We start from the raw sequence: 13,428 nt of genomic DNA on the forward strand, positions 1-13,428 counted from the left end.
TGAAAAGTTTCTGAATTTTGAATGACTCACACTGAACTGAAAGCAAAAAAAAACAGGAATTATTCATTTCCAGTGAGCAGGTGGTCATTTTGATAAAAAAGCTGGAGAAAACAGTGACTGTTCAAATATTTGTCAAGGTTAGGAAAATTAAATTCTCCTTAAGTTTTTCTTAAGGTTATTTCTTTCCTCTGGCAATATTTGGCTTAAGTCTGGACTGCAAATTTGAGAGAGATGTGAAAAGTTCCATTGCAGCTGACAGAACTGTGCCTTTGTTCATACCTGGAACCTGTTATCTGAAAAAACTTCAGGTAATTTCTTTCAGCCAAGACAGCTCCTCAAAGTCAGCAAAATCAGGGAGACAAAAAAAAAAATCACAAGATTGTTTCTGCAGGTGAAAACAGTTTTCCAAGTGGGAATCTTTTACTCTCCCTGTAGCTCTGCTTTGATTGTGAACTTTATATCCAGAGTAGGGGTGAGTAGTTTTGCTTCCTTTTACCTGTCAATCGTCCTGAAGAGCTTGTCATTCTCCACAAAGTCAGAAAGTGGTGCACACCATGTTTTGGAGCAAGCCAAGAGCAAGTCTGCGCTTCTGACCCGGAATTTTGAAGCTGCGAAATAGCAGCTTTAGACTTGAAAATGTCCACAGATTTTTCTAGCAGTTACCATGCAGAAAAAGCAGCGCCGTAAAACAAGGGTTAAGTATGAGAGGCAGTTGAAGAAGAAGCAGGGAAGAGAGTAGGCTGGCTAGCTGCAGGGGTGGTGGGGTGAAATCGTGTGCCCACCTGTGGATGGATCTTGGGTGTGTATCATGGTCCCTGAAACTTGTGTAGTTGAGTAGCTGAGCCCAGTTCTGCTAGCAGTGTGGCTGTGGCAATGCGGAACTTGAAGAGGGCCACTACCCTGTCTGAAAAGGTATCTTCTTGCTTCCAGTACCTGAGTAAAGGTTAAGTAACAGCTGTGGTACAGACATATGCCTGATGGCCTTTGCCTGGCAGTGTAAGGAGCCCCCTCATTACAGAAACCCCACTGCTTTGGGAGAAAGCTGTGTGTAGTCACTGCTGTCTTCCCTGAGGGAAAATGTAAGACCAAATTGACTTTTCAAGTGGAAAAGTGTGGGAGAAAACAAGTTTTAATCTGAAGGGCATTGTGCTGCTGATGTGACTTGTAACATTAGAGGATTTTGAATGGAAACCAGGTTATGCAATATTTTGTTATGCACCAGAATAATCAAACACTAGCCTTGATAAGGAAGTAAGTTCCAGTGAAGCAGTTAAATTCTTTATTTATGCTGTAAAACCAAACTTCACTAACCAACATACACACTCAAACTGAGATGAAAAATGAAAATGATGTAATAGTGAATGGCTTGACAAGGTGACTCCACTGCATTTATTTCTCAAGCTGAGAATGTGGGGACCATCAGTGACCTTGAAAGTCCAGGCTATTGGCTTCAGTAATTACTTCCTTCCCAGAGCAGGAGCATAAGGAGGAGTCAGCTACAAGCTATACCTGTAGCCACACAAAATATGACTGAAAATTAAATGTGGTTTCTGTTGTTGAGCATGAACATCCCACAAGCTGTCCAGCTTGGGAGGACATTACCCATGGAAACATGTTGATGAATGATAGTTTATGGTTTTCAGGGAGGTTTATATATATATAGGTATATGTGTGTGTGTGTACATATATCTGTATATGTCTTTTTACTCTTTCAGAAAAGAAGCAGCTGATTTCTACGTAGACCATCAATCAAAACCTTTTTATAAGTAGGTATATCAGTTTCAGCTTGACATGCCGTAAGCTTAATGAATGCACAAGCTTCATTTATCGTATTTGGTACTGCAGGACCATGGGAAAATCAGAACTTGTCTTAGTTGAGTGGAGCCCTTTGCAGAGCATACACCCTGTTTGTCTTCCTCCAGAAACAGACCCTTACTTCAGCTATTCAGGGTTTTAACTCACACTCTTTACAGCCTGATAGTATCAGGGCAATGTCTTTGGTCTCTTAGAAGTGAAAATGCTTCTACGAAGGCAAAACTTCAAAGCCAAGGGAAGGAGCATCTTCAGGATCAGGGTGGAGCTTGCAGGTAATGATAATTAGGGGGAACACTTATCTGTGAGAATTGATTTGGTAGCAAGTACCCCAAATTGTAAGTAACTGAAAGGATAGTGCATGGGGTAGTTGTTTACAGTACTGCTACCCTTGGACAAAACGTCAAATTTCCATGGTGCTAGACTGCTCCACCTAACATGAAAAACCTAGTCTTGTCATAACTGACCAGACTGATACCAGAGATTGTGTCATTTCTACTTTACCTGAAGGTGCCAACAAACAGCTTTGGATTCGGCAACTGGATTTGGCAGTCTGCCCCTTCTAGGAAAAGGGTACAGCTCTGTCTTGTGTTTTTCAGTCATGCTGGAACCTGGGTTTGCACTCAGTTGGTCAAAAGACCTGGTTTTAGTACTGTCATGAGGTTTCTGAGTATTGGATCTGCCAGCTGCTCTCCTGCAATAGTAACTGATTATTGTGGGTCCAAACTCAAGCTCTTCACGGAGACATGGCCCCAAGCTGCATCTGACCAGACTGGAGATCAGAGGAGGATTTAGGGTTGCCTTTTCTTTGCTGAATAAGCCTTCATGAATATGTTGGTAAATAAGCAAGAATTTTACCTGTAGTGTTATTTCATAGATGTCTATCTATGTATGCTAATCTGAGAAACTGTAGCCTTTGTCCACTGTGATGTGCTGGTCTCCCATGCTACAGTCCTGTTTGCTACGTCTTCTGTGTAGGACTTTTCTGTAAATTAGAAAGTAATAGTTATAAAGCATTACAAATCAAACAGGGCAAGAATCTTCAAGGTAGTGAAATGTAAAATCTCTGACTCAATTATATTTAGCATTGTATTGCTTGTCTTTAAATTCAGATTTAGTTTGCAAGTTTGCTAGTCAATGTTAGTCTAGTGAATTCTACTTGTTTGGAAAATAACGTTATATTAAAGAATTAACTTTTTAAAAATTATTTAATATTTGGGATCAGTCTGGACCTTAAGCAGTGTTGTAGAAATTACTTTTTTCTTGGGTGTATGTATGTGTAAACCATTTAACCATATCCCAGACAAGCAGTCTCTGAGCAATAGAACCTGAGTCCCAATAGCTTATCCCTGTGTAGTTTCTTTATTTTTACATAACTTCTTATAGTTTTAATATCATTCTTCTAGCAAAAAAACTAATAGGGTTTCTCTTTTTTTCTTGCCCATGGATCATTGCATAAATGATTATTAGGAAGAAGATGAAGAAACATACACATCCATAATTGTGCAAAGTTCTTTTTATGAGAAAGTAGTACAAAAAGCATTGAGCCAACTTTCTTCTTTGTTGGTTCTGTCCAGACACAGTGAAAAGGCAGGCTTGTTGTTATGCATGTTTTGTAAAGATACAGAATTATGGTTACCGTGGGGCTTTTTGAATAGAATGTTTGGGTTTCCAATTTTGTGTGGCTGTTTTCCATGTCAGATAGTCAGGACAGAAGACTGGCTGCTTCTGACAATCTCTTCTCCTTACTCAGATTCATCCCCTTAAAGTCAGTTGACTTCTGCTTATGTCAGGATGTGATAACTGCAGTTATGACCCCTCTTCCCCACAAACTTTCCAAATTTTGTTTCTCCCTTCTCTCCCACTTTGGATTTTGGCTGGGCAAAATCCATGGTAGAGATCGCTGGGGCAGTGAGCACTCCATCCTGGCAGCAGTCCTGAAGTTGTGTGAGTGGGGAACACACAGGTCATGTAAGAATGCTGATATCCCGCTGTGTAGAAGAGACATGCTTAGGAATTGCTCCTGCCAAGCAAAGGGTTAGCAGGATCTCTTTCTAGTACCAATCTTTAAAAAATTCTTTTGAAATCTAACAAGCCATGCAGTAGCTTGAGTGAGTTTGTATTATCTGATTGTTTTTCTACAACCATAATAAGAAGGGAGTGTCTTCACATCACATAGTCCAGTTCCCTTCTCAAAGCAGGGCCAACTTTGAAGTTAGATAAAGTTGCTCAAGGCCTTGCTGAGTTGAGTTCTGAGCATCTCTACTGGATCATATGCTTTTGTTGGTTTTACTTTGTAGCGTGGATCACCATATACTGTTTCCATTTTACAGTGATCTTCTTCAGTTCATAACGAGTGGTCCTATTGTTGCTATGGAAATCTTAGGAGATGATGCAGTTTGTAAATGGAAAACATTACTGGGGCCAGCAAACTCTGCAGCGGCACAGACTGATGCACCAGAGAGCATTAGAGGGAACTTTGGACATACCGGCCTAAGAAATGCAGCTCATGGCCCAGATTCAGTTGCTTCAGCTGCTCAAGTAAGTTTTTGACTGTTTGTTGGCTGAGGTTTACTTTTACTTTATCTGGTAACAGCTGGGTCAGGAATTCCTCTTTTTTTTTTCCCCACTTGAGTTCAGAACTAGTTTAGATATTATTCATGGATCCTTTTTAGCATGGAAAAATAAACTGTCTCAAAAGAAAAATCTTGTTTATCTCTTTCACAAAGGGGAACCTTGGGCACTTTGATTGGGAGAGCATGCCTGGTAATTTTAATGTCTTCTGTACATCACAGACATTGAGCTAATTGCATAGTCTGTTATCTACCTATAGCCTACCAATGTTGATCACAGAAAGAAAGGGATTAAACAAAATTGTTTGTGCCATCCTGTTTTGCGCTTATCTGTTCTCCTCCATGGCCTTCAGTAGACCTCTGCAGCATACTTTCCTCTGCTGGTATTATTCAGAATGAATAATTATGAAAACAGGCCACTTCACGGTGCTTTGTGTTTTGAAAGGTAGTACAGTGTGCTTGGCTTTGAGGAGATCAGTTCTATTTTGCTTTTTTTAAAGTGTGTGTTTCCTTAATAGTAAGAAAAAACCCTGGACTGGGTGATAGATACTATGAACATTTCTACAGAATTGAGATGACTATCTGTGTTCCTTCTTGTGGGGTAGATATGCTGGTAAATGTTGGCAAGAATAAAGTTTGCTTTATGATTGATTGATATTGTGCTGTGGTATCTTAGCTCGAGACCAGTGGTGAAAAGATGTCAGTTGTTGCTTCCTTGATCCCAGTCTTTAATTGGAGCAACTGCAGTAGCATAACTGGAAAGAGACCTGCCATGGAATACCTAATAAGCTTCCAGTTACTATATACTAGAAAGTATACATAGAGATTATATCCCGGTGGTGAGGGAAGAGTTGGTTAGCTTCTGTGTGCCATAGCAAAGTGGGGGGTATTTTCTGCTGATCAAGCACTCATCTCATGTATCTGCACCATGCTTGGGCTGCTGGATCCTTTCCGTGTGCCTCTGGTTTGACAAGAAATCATATGCTGCACCTGAAATACCTTTTTTGCTGGCAGACTTGATGAAGATGATACAGAGTCAGAAGGAGTTTGGATGAAATTGATCCTTCCTGATGAAGGAAAATTATAGTCAGAAAAGTCTTTGTAGTTCTGGTTAAATAACTAGATGTCTTCATATATAAGGGTGAAAGTTTTTCTTTGTTCTTGTGTTCTGTTGTGACAACTCTGCCAGCTTTTGAACTGACAGTGTATCTATTAGCATAAAATTTTGATTAGAAGCATAAGTGCTTTGGCTTAAGTTTGTTGTTGTTTTTCCATTTTGTCATTTTTGAAATGCTGCTTGCAGGCCCCCTTCATGTGCAGCGATTTATGACTGTGGGGTTATTTTGCCAAACTTTTCTAGGTGTGTGCATCTTTGTGGTGTTACTGATACCAACCTTCAATAAATCAACCAAAATTGTGCCCCTTGTGCCTATTTTAATTTAGTAGGCCCAGTATTCTATGGATGTATAGCAGTTGCCACGGAAACTAGTTGGCTGCACCTTGACAGAGCTTTGCTGAAAGAAATATAAGATACAGGGACCTAAACAAACTCTTCTGAAGGAAAATTGGTATCAGCCACAGCTATGGAATGTGCTGTCAATTGAACAGTTAGGGTGGAAGCCTGCATTGTTCTTCTTGTGGCTAAATGACATGTGAAAGCCTGCCTTTGGTATACTCTAAGCTGGTGACTCTCAGCAGGCCAAATTTTGGAGGTTTTTTACATAAAGAGTAAAGGGAAAGGAGAAGAATTTTCTTTTTAAGGCTTTACTTGCTTGTAGTTTGTCATTTCATCATCTTAGTGCTTCAGCATTGTTTGGTTATTTTCCTTTGATTATCCTTTTAATGGATAAAACAAATCTTTAAATATTGTAAATATTTTGCTGCCTTTTCTGGGGTCCTTTTAAAATAAACACTAGTTAACAGAGTGGGACAAAGCCTTTGAACCATGCAGCATTTTATCAGCAGAAGAATGTAGGAAATGAACCCTTTTGTCTCAGATGTGCCCAATTAAAATGTGGATTATTTGCTAGGAGAAAAACAAATTTTTTTTCCGTTCTATTGAAAGATGAATTCATTTGAATTATATAATTGTTTTCAAGTAAGGATTACAGGAATTTTCAGAGTGTCATGAGCTAAAGACTGGCAGATAGCTAAGTCTATTCCATGTGATCTGAGATAGTAAATTAAATGAGACTTTTTCGGGAAATGGCCTTTAATACTGCTACTGTTACACAGGAAAAAAAAAACCCAAATAGATTTGGTAATAGTATTTCCAGGATATTATTATTTCCCTTAAATAGAAATTTATCAATCAACTCTTACTGAATTTGACCAATAAGTGTGAAATGGAATCTGCATTCTGAGAATTTGACTAATCTTAATTGGCAGATTGTGTAACATATGTGAATAAATTGTATGGAAAAAGTGTGAAGCTGGCAGTAAACAGTGAAAAAATATCACTGAGGAAAGAAACCTGGCTGTCAAGCTCACCCCAGTATTGTCTAAGACCCAAGCTGTATGATATCTGAATAGTAATGTTGGGGAGAAAGGAAGCGATTGGAGGCAAGGAGGTTCATCCCAAAATCAGAGCAATTGAGTTCATCAGCTCAAATTCAGTTAGATTAAAAAAAAAAAGTGTCACTAAGGCATGAGTCAGCAATTTTAGTGTTTAAGACAAAATGAAAGAATAAAAACAAATGGGATAGAGGTCAGCTTTGTATATGGAAAGAAAACATACTGAACAATGAATGGCAGTTGCATACTTGCTCTTATAATGGAAAAGGTGATGTGAAAAGAGGGAAGATAAAATACGCATATGTGGGAGTGGGTTTGGGAAAAATACTGAGAGAGAGAATTTAGAAAACTGGGAACACCTTTCCCAAATGATTGTGGTTGTGGCAGCAGTGCTTTGGATGTTCTGAATGGAAATGGATGGTGTTACAGGAGGGGGAAGAATGACATTGCAAGAAAAATCCTAATCATGTTTTTATGATTGTAGCTGCAGTGCCAGAGAGGGAAAGGTATGTTTGAGAGACTATTACAGGGAAAAAGTATTTGTAGCACAAAAGTTCTATAATTATGGTTTATCTTCTGTGACTGTGGATACTTCAGATGTTGTTATTTATGATAAAGGCTGATGTATACAGCTATATCAATCTAAAATGTATTCAATTACAATTCTTTTCAGGAGCTGGAGTTGTTCTTTCCCTCCAGTGGAGGTCGTGGGCCAGTCAACAGTGCAAAATTCACAAACTGTACTTGTTGCATTATAAAGCCTCATGCAGTCAGTGAAGGTAAGCAATGAAGACAGAGGAGGGGAAAGCAATCTGTGCTTCATTGTATCCATGATAATTCCTGCACCCTTTTTCAGGAGAATGAGACTGCAAAAGCACAGGGTATATTTTATAGTACATACAAAAGCATGCAGATATATACCTTTAGTATTTCTGCAATTCAGTTCCATGAAGAGTGGGTCACATGCTTTCCATATGGATACTTGTTAATTTTAGAATAAGAAGGGTGAGGTGATAGAAAAGGGGGATAAAATTATACATGAGATTTGATGAACTTTAATGTGACAGCTTACCATGTCCTTGCTCCTTTCTACCCAACACACTCCTCTGCTGGAGGTTAGCATCCTCAAGGCAGTCTGAAAGCAGAACACCTGGCCATATTGCAGGGGCTTCCACTAAGGCAGTAACACATTACATTGAAACTACTTACAAAGGGAGATTTTTACTGATATGAATCTCGTTCTGCTGAAAGTAGTGAGGATGAAAAGTAGAAAAGGCTTGTTTATTCTATAAAACTGAGTCAGAGACCTAAAGCATTTGTTGGCCTCCGTGATGCTTTATGTGCTGGCAGATGCTCTGTGAGCTCACCATAGGAGTATTGGAAATGTTTAGTGCCCGGCTGTTACCGTACAAAAACAATCATAATTTGTGTCCTGTACTCAGGTACAGGAGCATGTGTAGGAGCAGTGAGTACAGTAAAATATTTTGGCTTTGGTACTGCAATAACATTTTTGAGTGTAGAATAAATGTTGCCATGTGAGAACATTGAGATTTTTCTTAGTAAGATACAGAGCACACTGCAACATTTTGATTTCTCTGTGGATAGCTAACATGGAAGCAGCAGAAGTGGCCGTAGCAGTTTCCAGGCCTTTCACACCTCCAGTGGGATGTCTGGAGAGCTTGCTGAATAAAACATGCTTTCATGAGAAAGAGTCTCACGCTTACGGCTGATAATATGTCTGTTATCTGTTTGAGGCATTGCATGGTATCTGCTACTTGTAAGTCTTCTATGCAGCAAAGAGGGAGTAATGTTCTTTTTACAGAAATATGGGCAGCAGCTAGGACTATGATTTCACCTATGTCTGCAGAGGACAAACCTTTCCTTGGCAGAATTTTTACAATCCTTAATTTGATTGTGGAAATAATAAAGTGGATGGTTTGGGCTCTGCTTTCTTAAGATATAATTTCTATTGTATATTAGGGCTCAGACTCCTATCTTATTGAGCTTAGGTTGTCTTTTCCCACTTTTAATTTTATTTATGTAATTTTCATAGTGGCCTGTCTGTTACTTTCTTTTTTCTTGAACTTCTCAGAATTTTTCTGAATCACCAAAGGACAAACTCTGGTCCCATTTGCATGCCTCTCTGGGAGTGTGAGTGTCTGGAGGAGGGGGGGAGGTGGTGAGAGAAAAAGAGGTGCGGGTACAGAAAACCAGAAAATATAAGTGTACATCCAACTTTGCAGTGTGAGTGCTGGAAAAAACAGACTAAAGTTGAGATCAATAACCACTATATAGTCCTTCCGCTCACACCACAGAGGGCTGGAAAGGCAGACCCAAGCTGCCAAACAGCAACTAAAATTTGAAAGGTCAAGTGTACCTTGTATAAGTATTCTGCATCCATACATCTTTTATCTTGTATGAGCATTCTCCATCCATACAGTTTTTACCTTGTGAGAGCTTTCTCCATCCATACAGCTTTGATTACTACCTTCAACAGAACAAAAAAATAAAACCTGAATGTTCTAAATTAGCAAAGTGTTTTATCAATTTGCTGTGGTTTAACCCCAGCTGGCAATGAGGCACCACACAGCTGCTCATTCACTTCCCCACTGATGGGATGGGGGAGGGAATCAGAAGGGTAAAAGTGAGAAAACTCGTGGGTTGAGATAGAGACATTTTAATAGGTAAAACAAAAACTGCATGTATGAGCAAAGCAAGACAAGGAATTAATTCACCACTTCCCATGGCAGGTTGGTGTTGAGCAGTATTGAGCCATTTCCAGAAAAGCAGAGCTGCATCACATGTAATGGTGACTTGGGAAGACAAACACCATCACTCTGAACATCCCTGTATTCCTTCTTCTTCTCCAGCTTTATATGCTAAACATGATGCCATATGGTATGGAATATGCCTGTGGTCAGTTGGGATCACCTGTCCTGGCTGTGTCCCCTCCCAGCTCCTTGTGCACCACTAGCCACTTGCTGGTGGGGTGGGAGGCAGAAAAAGCCTTGGCTCTGTGTTAAGTACTGCTCAGTAGTAACTAAAACATCCCTGCGTTATCAAGACTGTTTTCAGCACAAATCCAAAACACAGCCCCGTACTAGATACTGTGAAGAAAATCAACTCTGTCCCAGCCAAAACCATCACATAGTTTTAAATTAATATCAAGAATGATGGCATTCAGAGACTGGTTATGCTTTTACCTTAGTAAGCTCTCTTGTTCCTGTCTCTTTTCTCCAGTGTTACTTTGAATGTTTCAAAAGCCACAGGTACTGCAACTCTTAAAGAGGTTATGAGTCTGAGGTCTTGTAAAACTTTCTAGAAGTCTGGCTTCTGACTGGGAGCTGGGCTTAGGAAAAGGACCAGTCACTGTTGGTGGGCAGTGGCCTCCCTCTGGCTGAGAGCACTGGTGTAGCTTCATATCACAACTGGACTGGTTCCAGTCTGCAGTTTGACAGGAGGACAAATCTTTCTTTACAAAGGCTGCAGGAACTCTCCAACATCAGCCCAATGGGCCAGGAGTGTCACAGGGGAGAGGATTTGGCTTTCTTTGCCTGTCCTCTTCTGTCTTCCTTAATCTTTCTCATATTCTACTTCAGCCTATTTTTGTAACAACAAAAATATCACTGGGTGGCATCTCTTTTGGTATGCTTGGTCTTCTTATAAAGTGCTTAGCATCATCACAGTTGAAAGAACCATGCACAACAGGGAGCTGTGCACTAGCTTTGCAACAGTTTTTTGAAGTCTTAGTTCTGAGATTACTCCTATGATTGAATTGCCTGTTTTAAAATTGAAGGAACATAGCTTTTGCTTCCTGAAGATTGTAAAGCTTTTAAAGTTTTGAACATGCTTTTTGGCAATGGCAGGTTGTCTCTATGGAAATGCCACCATTCCTGCATCCCTGTGCAGATTATTTTGGAGTCCGGGACTAGTATGCTGAAACTGGGGGGACCAAACTGTCTGCCCACAAGAACTCCAAGCTGCCTATTTGAAACAGGAAGACAAGAAGGGAGAAGCCCTGCTATAGGGATTAGAGAGCAGAGACAATGGCTGTGGAGTAGGCTGTCCCCATGGATTTTGCATCTGTAGGTAGAAAGTTTGAGAAAGGAAGAAGGAAGGGCTGACCTATGTGGGCTCAGTGCTCCATGACAGAGCCGGGGTGGGGGAGGGGAGATGGTGCTTGCTCATCTTGTCTCCCTTTTAAGGGCTGTTAGCAACCAGTGATACACAAGACGTTCTGATTATATCAGCAACATCTCCTTTATCTCAATTGAAGTAGGTGCTATAGCAACTAGTGAGTTGACCTTTTGGCAAAGTTGCATGTAGAAGGCTGTGTGCATGGTCTTAAAAATGAGCAACTTGCTTACCCCCAGCAGCAGTGCTTCTAGCTGTGGTTGTCCATCCTGTTTCGGGTGAGGAGACTGTATGTGGAAACAGCATCTGCAGAGGAAAGGAAATCCTGTGTGGCCATCAGTGTGAAAAGGTGGTTTGGCAGAGGCATGGAGAAGAATTTATGTGGGTCAAAGCAGCAGAGCCTATTATGCATTGCAGATTTGATTTGTACTCCATAAATTTTCAATATCGAGTATCTAAAAATAAACCTCTTTGCCATTTGCGATGTACTGCTGAGGCTTTGAACTTGATTATCTAATTACCATGAATCTTCTCATTACACATTTACAATTACGTGAAGTTTCACTTATGACAGTTATGTACACTTATACAGAGCTTTAGTCTTTATTTCTGCAGAAACATTTGATCAAGTTCATAATCTGGATTTTCCTTTCTGGTCCTATTTTTCCAGTGTTTCTTTTTCTGTCAGAATACATTGCATAACTGATTCTTACAAGGAAAAATCTTCTATTTTTCTGTCCTGGAAGATGGTTTGCTTTAACCATAGCCATAAGCTAGGATGCTTTTCAGCAAGTTTACCTTGCTGTCAAGAGGCTGGATCTAATCTCTAGTTTACGCTGATTAATTCTTACAGAGAGTCCTTTCTTAGAAACTGACTTTGATGACCATGGAGTGTTTATAGGGTTCCTATTCAGTGACAAAGCAGTGGAAAATCACTGCTGGTTTTATCTCTGGCCTTGCTGACCCTCTCCTGGCAGGCATATAGAAACATCTGTCACTAGACTGCTGGAGATGTGCAGACTGACCACCTGCAGCAGGGGCTAGTGTAGCGCTCGCACACTTTAAGTAAGAGTACTGAAAGTGTCTGCCGGGCTGCAGAGGCACCTTGGAGCCTGATAATGGGTGTCGGGGGAGTTATGTGAGGTTTAAATTCAGCTGTCACAGGTGCTGGTAATGCTGGAGGGGTGGTATCTCTGGCCCTCTACGTTGTGTATTTATAAATGCCTCTTAAAGAAGTAAGGCAATAGCTATTTTGTCAGTCTGATGTTAGCATCATGTTTTCTGTGGAGGATCAGAGATGGGAAAACAGCTGGGAAGGCCTTTGAAGGCTATGTAGCCTGGCACTCCAGATTAGACATCTTTAGCTCATTCTCCAGCGGCTCCTCCCAGTTGAGATGAAGCACTTTCCTGACAGAAGTTTGCAGAAATGAGGTGGTTATATTTTAACTCTGAAGAAGGTTTGCAAGAGCAGTCCAATTCCTCTTTACTAGGAGCTGGAAGAATGCAAAAGGAACTCCATGCAGAATTGTACCGATCAGGGGTGCACTGGGGAGCCACAATGTGGTTTGACCCTTCTAGAGTCTGCCACACTTTTCAGTGTTTGTCAGCCTACTTCTCTTCTCTTGAGACTAGTTTTCAGTCAAGGAGTATGGTAACTAGTAAGCATAGCTCTAGGATTATATGGCTTAATTGTTTAATAATTTGAAAGTTTTAGTGTGGATCTGCAATCCTTGCTTCTTGTGCTTGAAGCTTCTAATAATTCAGATACAAGATCACAGTTGCAAAGACTTAGACATTGTTTTTTTTCTTTTTTGTAATCGTTCTCATATTATTAGATCTGGAGGTATTAGCAGTAGTGTTCAGAAGCCAAAATTGTAAATGTACCAAAATGGATGAACTTCAGTTTAATGCCCTGAGGACAGTTATGACTCAACTGTTCTGTTGGCAGAAATAGCACCTCGTAGATCACGGGGCAGGATTAACTTTAATGTATTTATGTGTAACAGTTTAGTCATGTTTGCTGTAGGAATTAAATTTTGGTATTTCATGCCTGGTTTAAAGTTTCTTTGATGTGGCCTTTACTTAATTCCTTTGAAAAATGTGCAGGAAAAATTTATGAAAATGGTTATGATCAGACTATAAATGCTGAGGTCAGAAGTGTGTTATATTTCGCATTTTGTACTAAGGTTACAGCACAGAGTTCCAAAGGTGAAGTCCTGTTCTCTGTTTCTGCACTCCCAAGCTGAAGCATGGGTTCTCCTGGTGTCAGAGTTTTGCCAGACAAGTTTGAGGATAGAACTGTGCCATGAACTTGAAAGCAAAAATGCTAGTCAGGAATTCATTGGACCTGATGCAAACAGAAATGTCTGCCTGTTGGTAAGGAAACCTCTATGGT

At 40.2% G+C, this 13,428-nt stretch overlaps 1 protein-coding gene across 1 annotated transcript in view; it reads left to right on the forward strand.

Moving 5' to 3' along the window:
* NME7 (NME/NM23 family member 7) overlaps positions 1 to 13,428 on the forward strand; it is a 97,147-nt gene that overhangs the window by 31,265 nt on the left and 52,454 nt on the right. The window contains exons 5-7 of the mRNA XM_031051354.2: positions 1,716 to 1,766; positions 4,146 to 4,353; positions 7,573 to 7,678. Coding sequence (XP_030907214.1) covers positions 1,716 to 1,766; positions 4,146 to 4,353; positions 7,573 to 7,678 — 365 coding nt within the window. The remainder of the gene's footprint in view (positions 1 to 1,715; positions 1,767 to 4,145; positions 4,354 to 7,572; positions 7,679 to 13,428) is intronic.

Source organism: Melopsittacus undulatus, chromosome 2 (assembly GCF_012275295.1).
Source record: "Melopsittacus undulatus isolate bMelUnd1 chromosome 2, bMelUnd1.mat.Z, whole genome shotgun sequence".
NCBI lineage: Eukaryota > Metazoa > Chordata > Aves > Psittaciformes > Psittaculidae > Melopsittacus > Melopsittacus undulatus.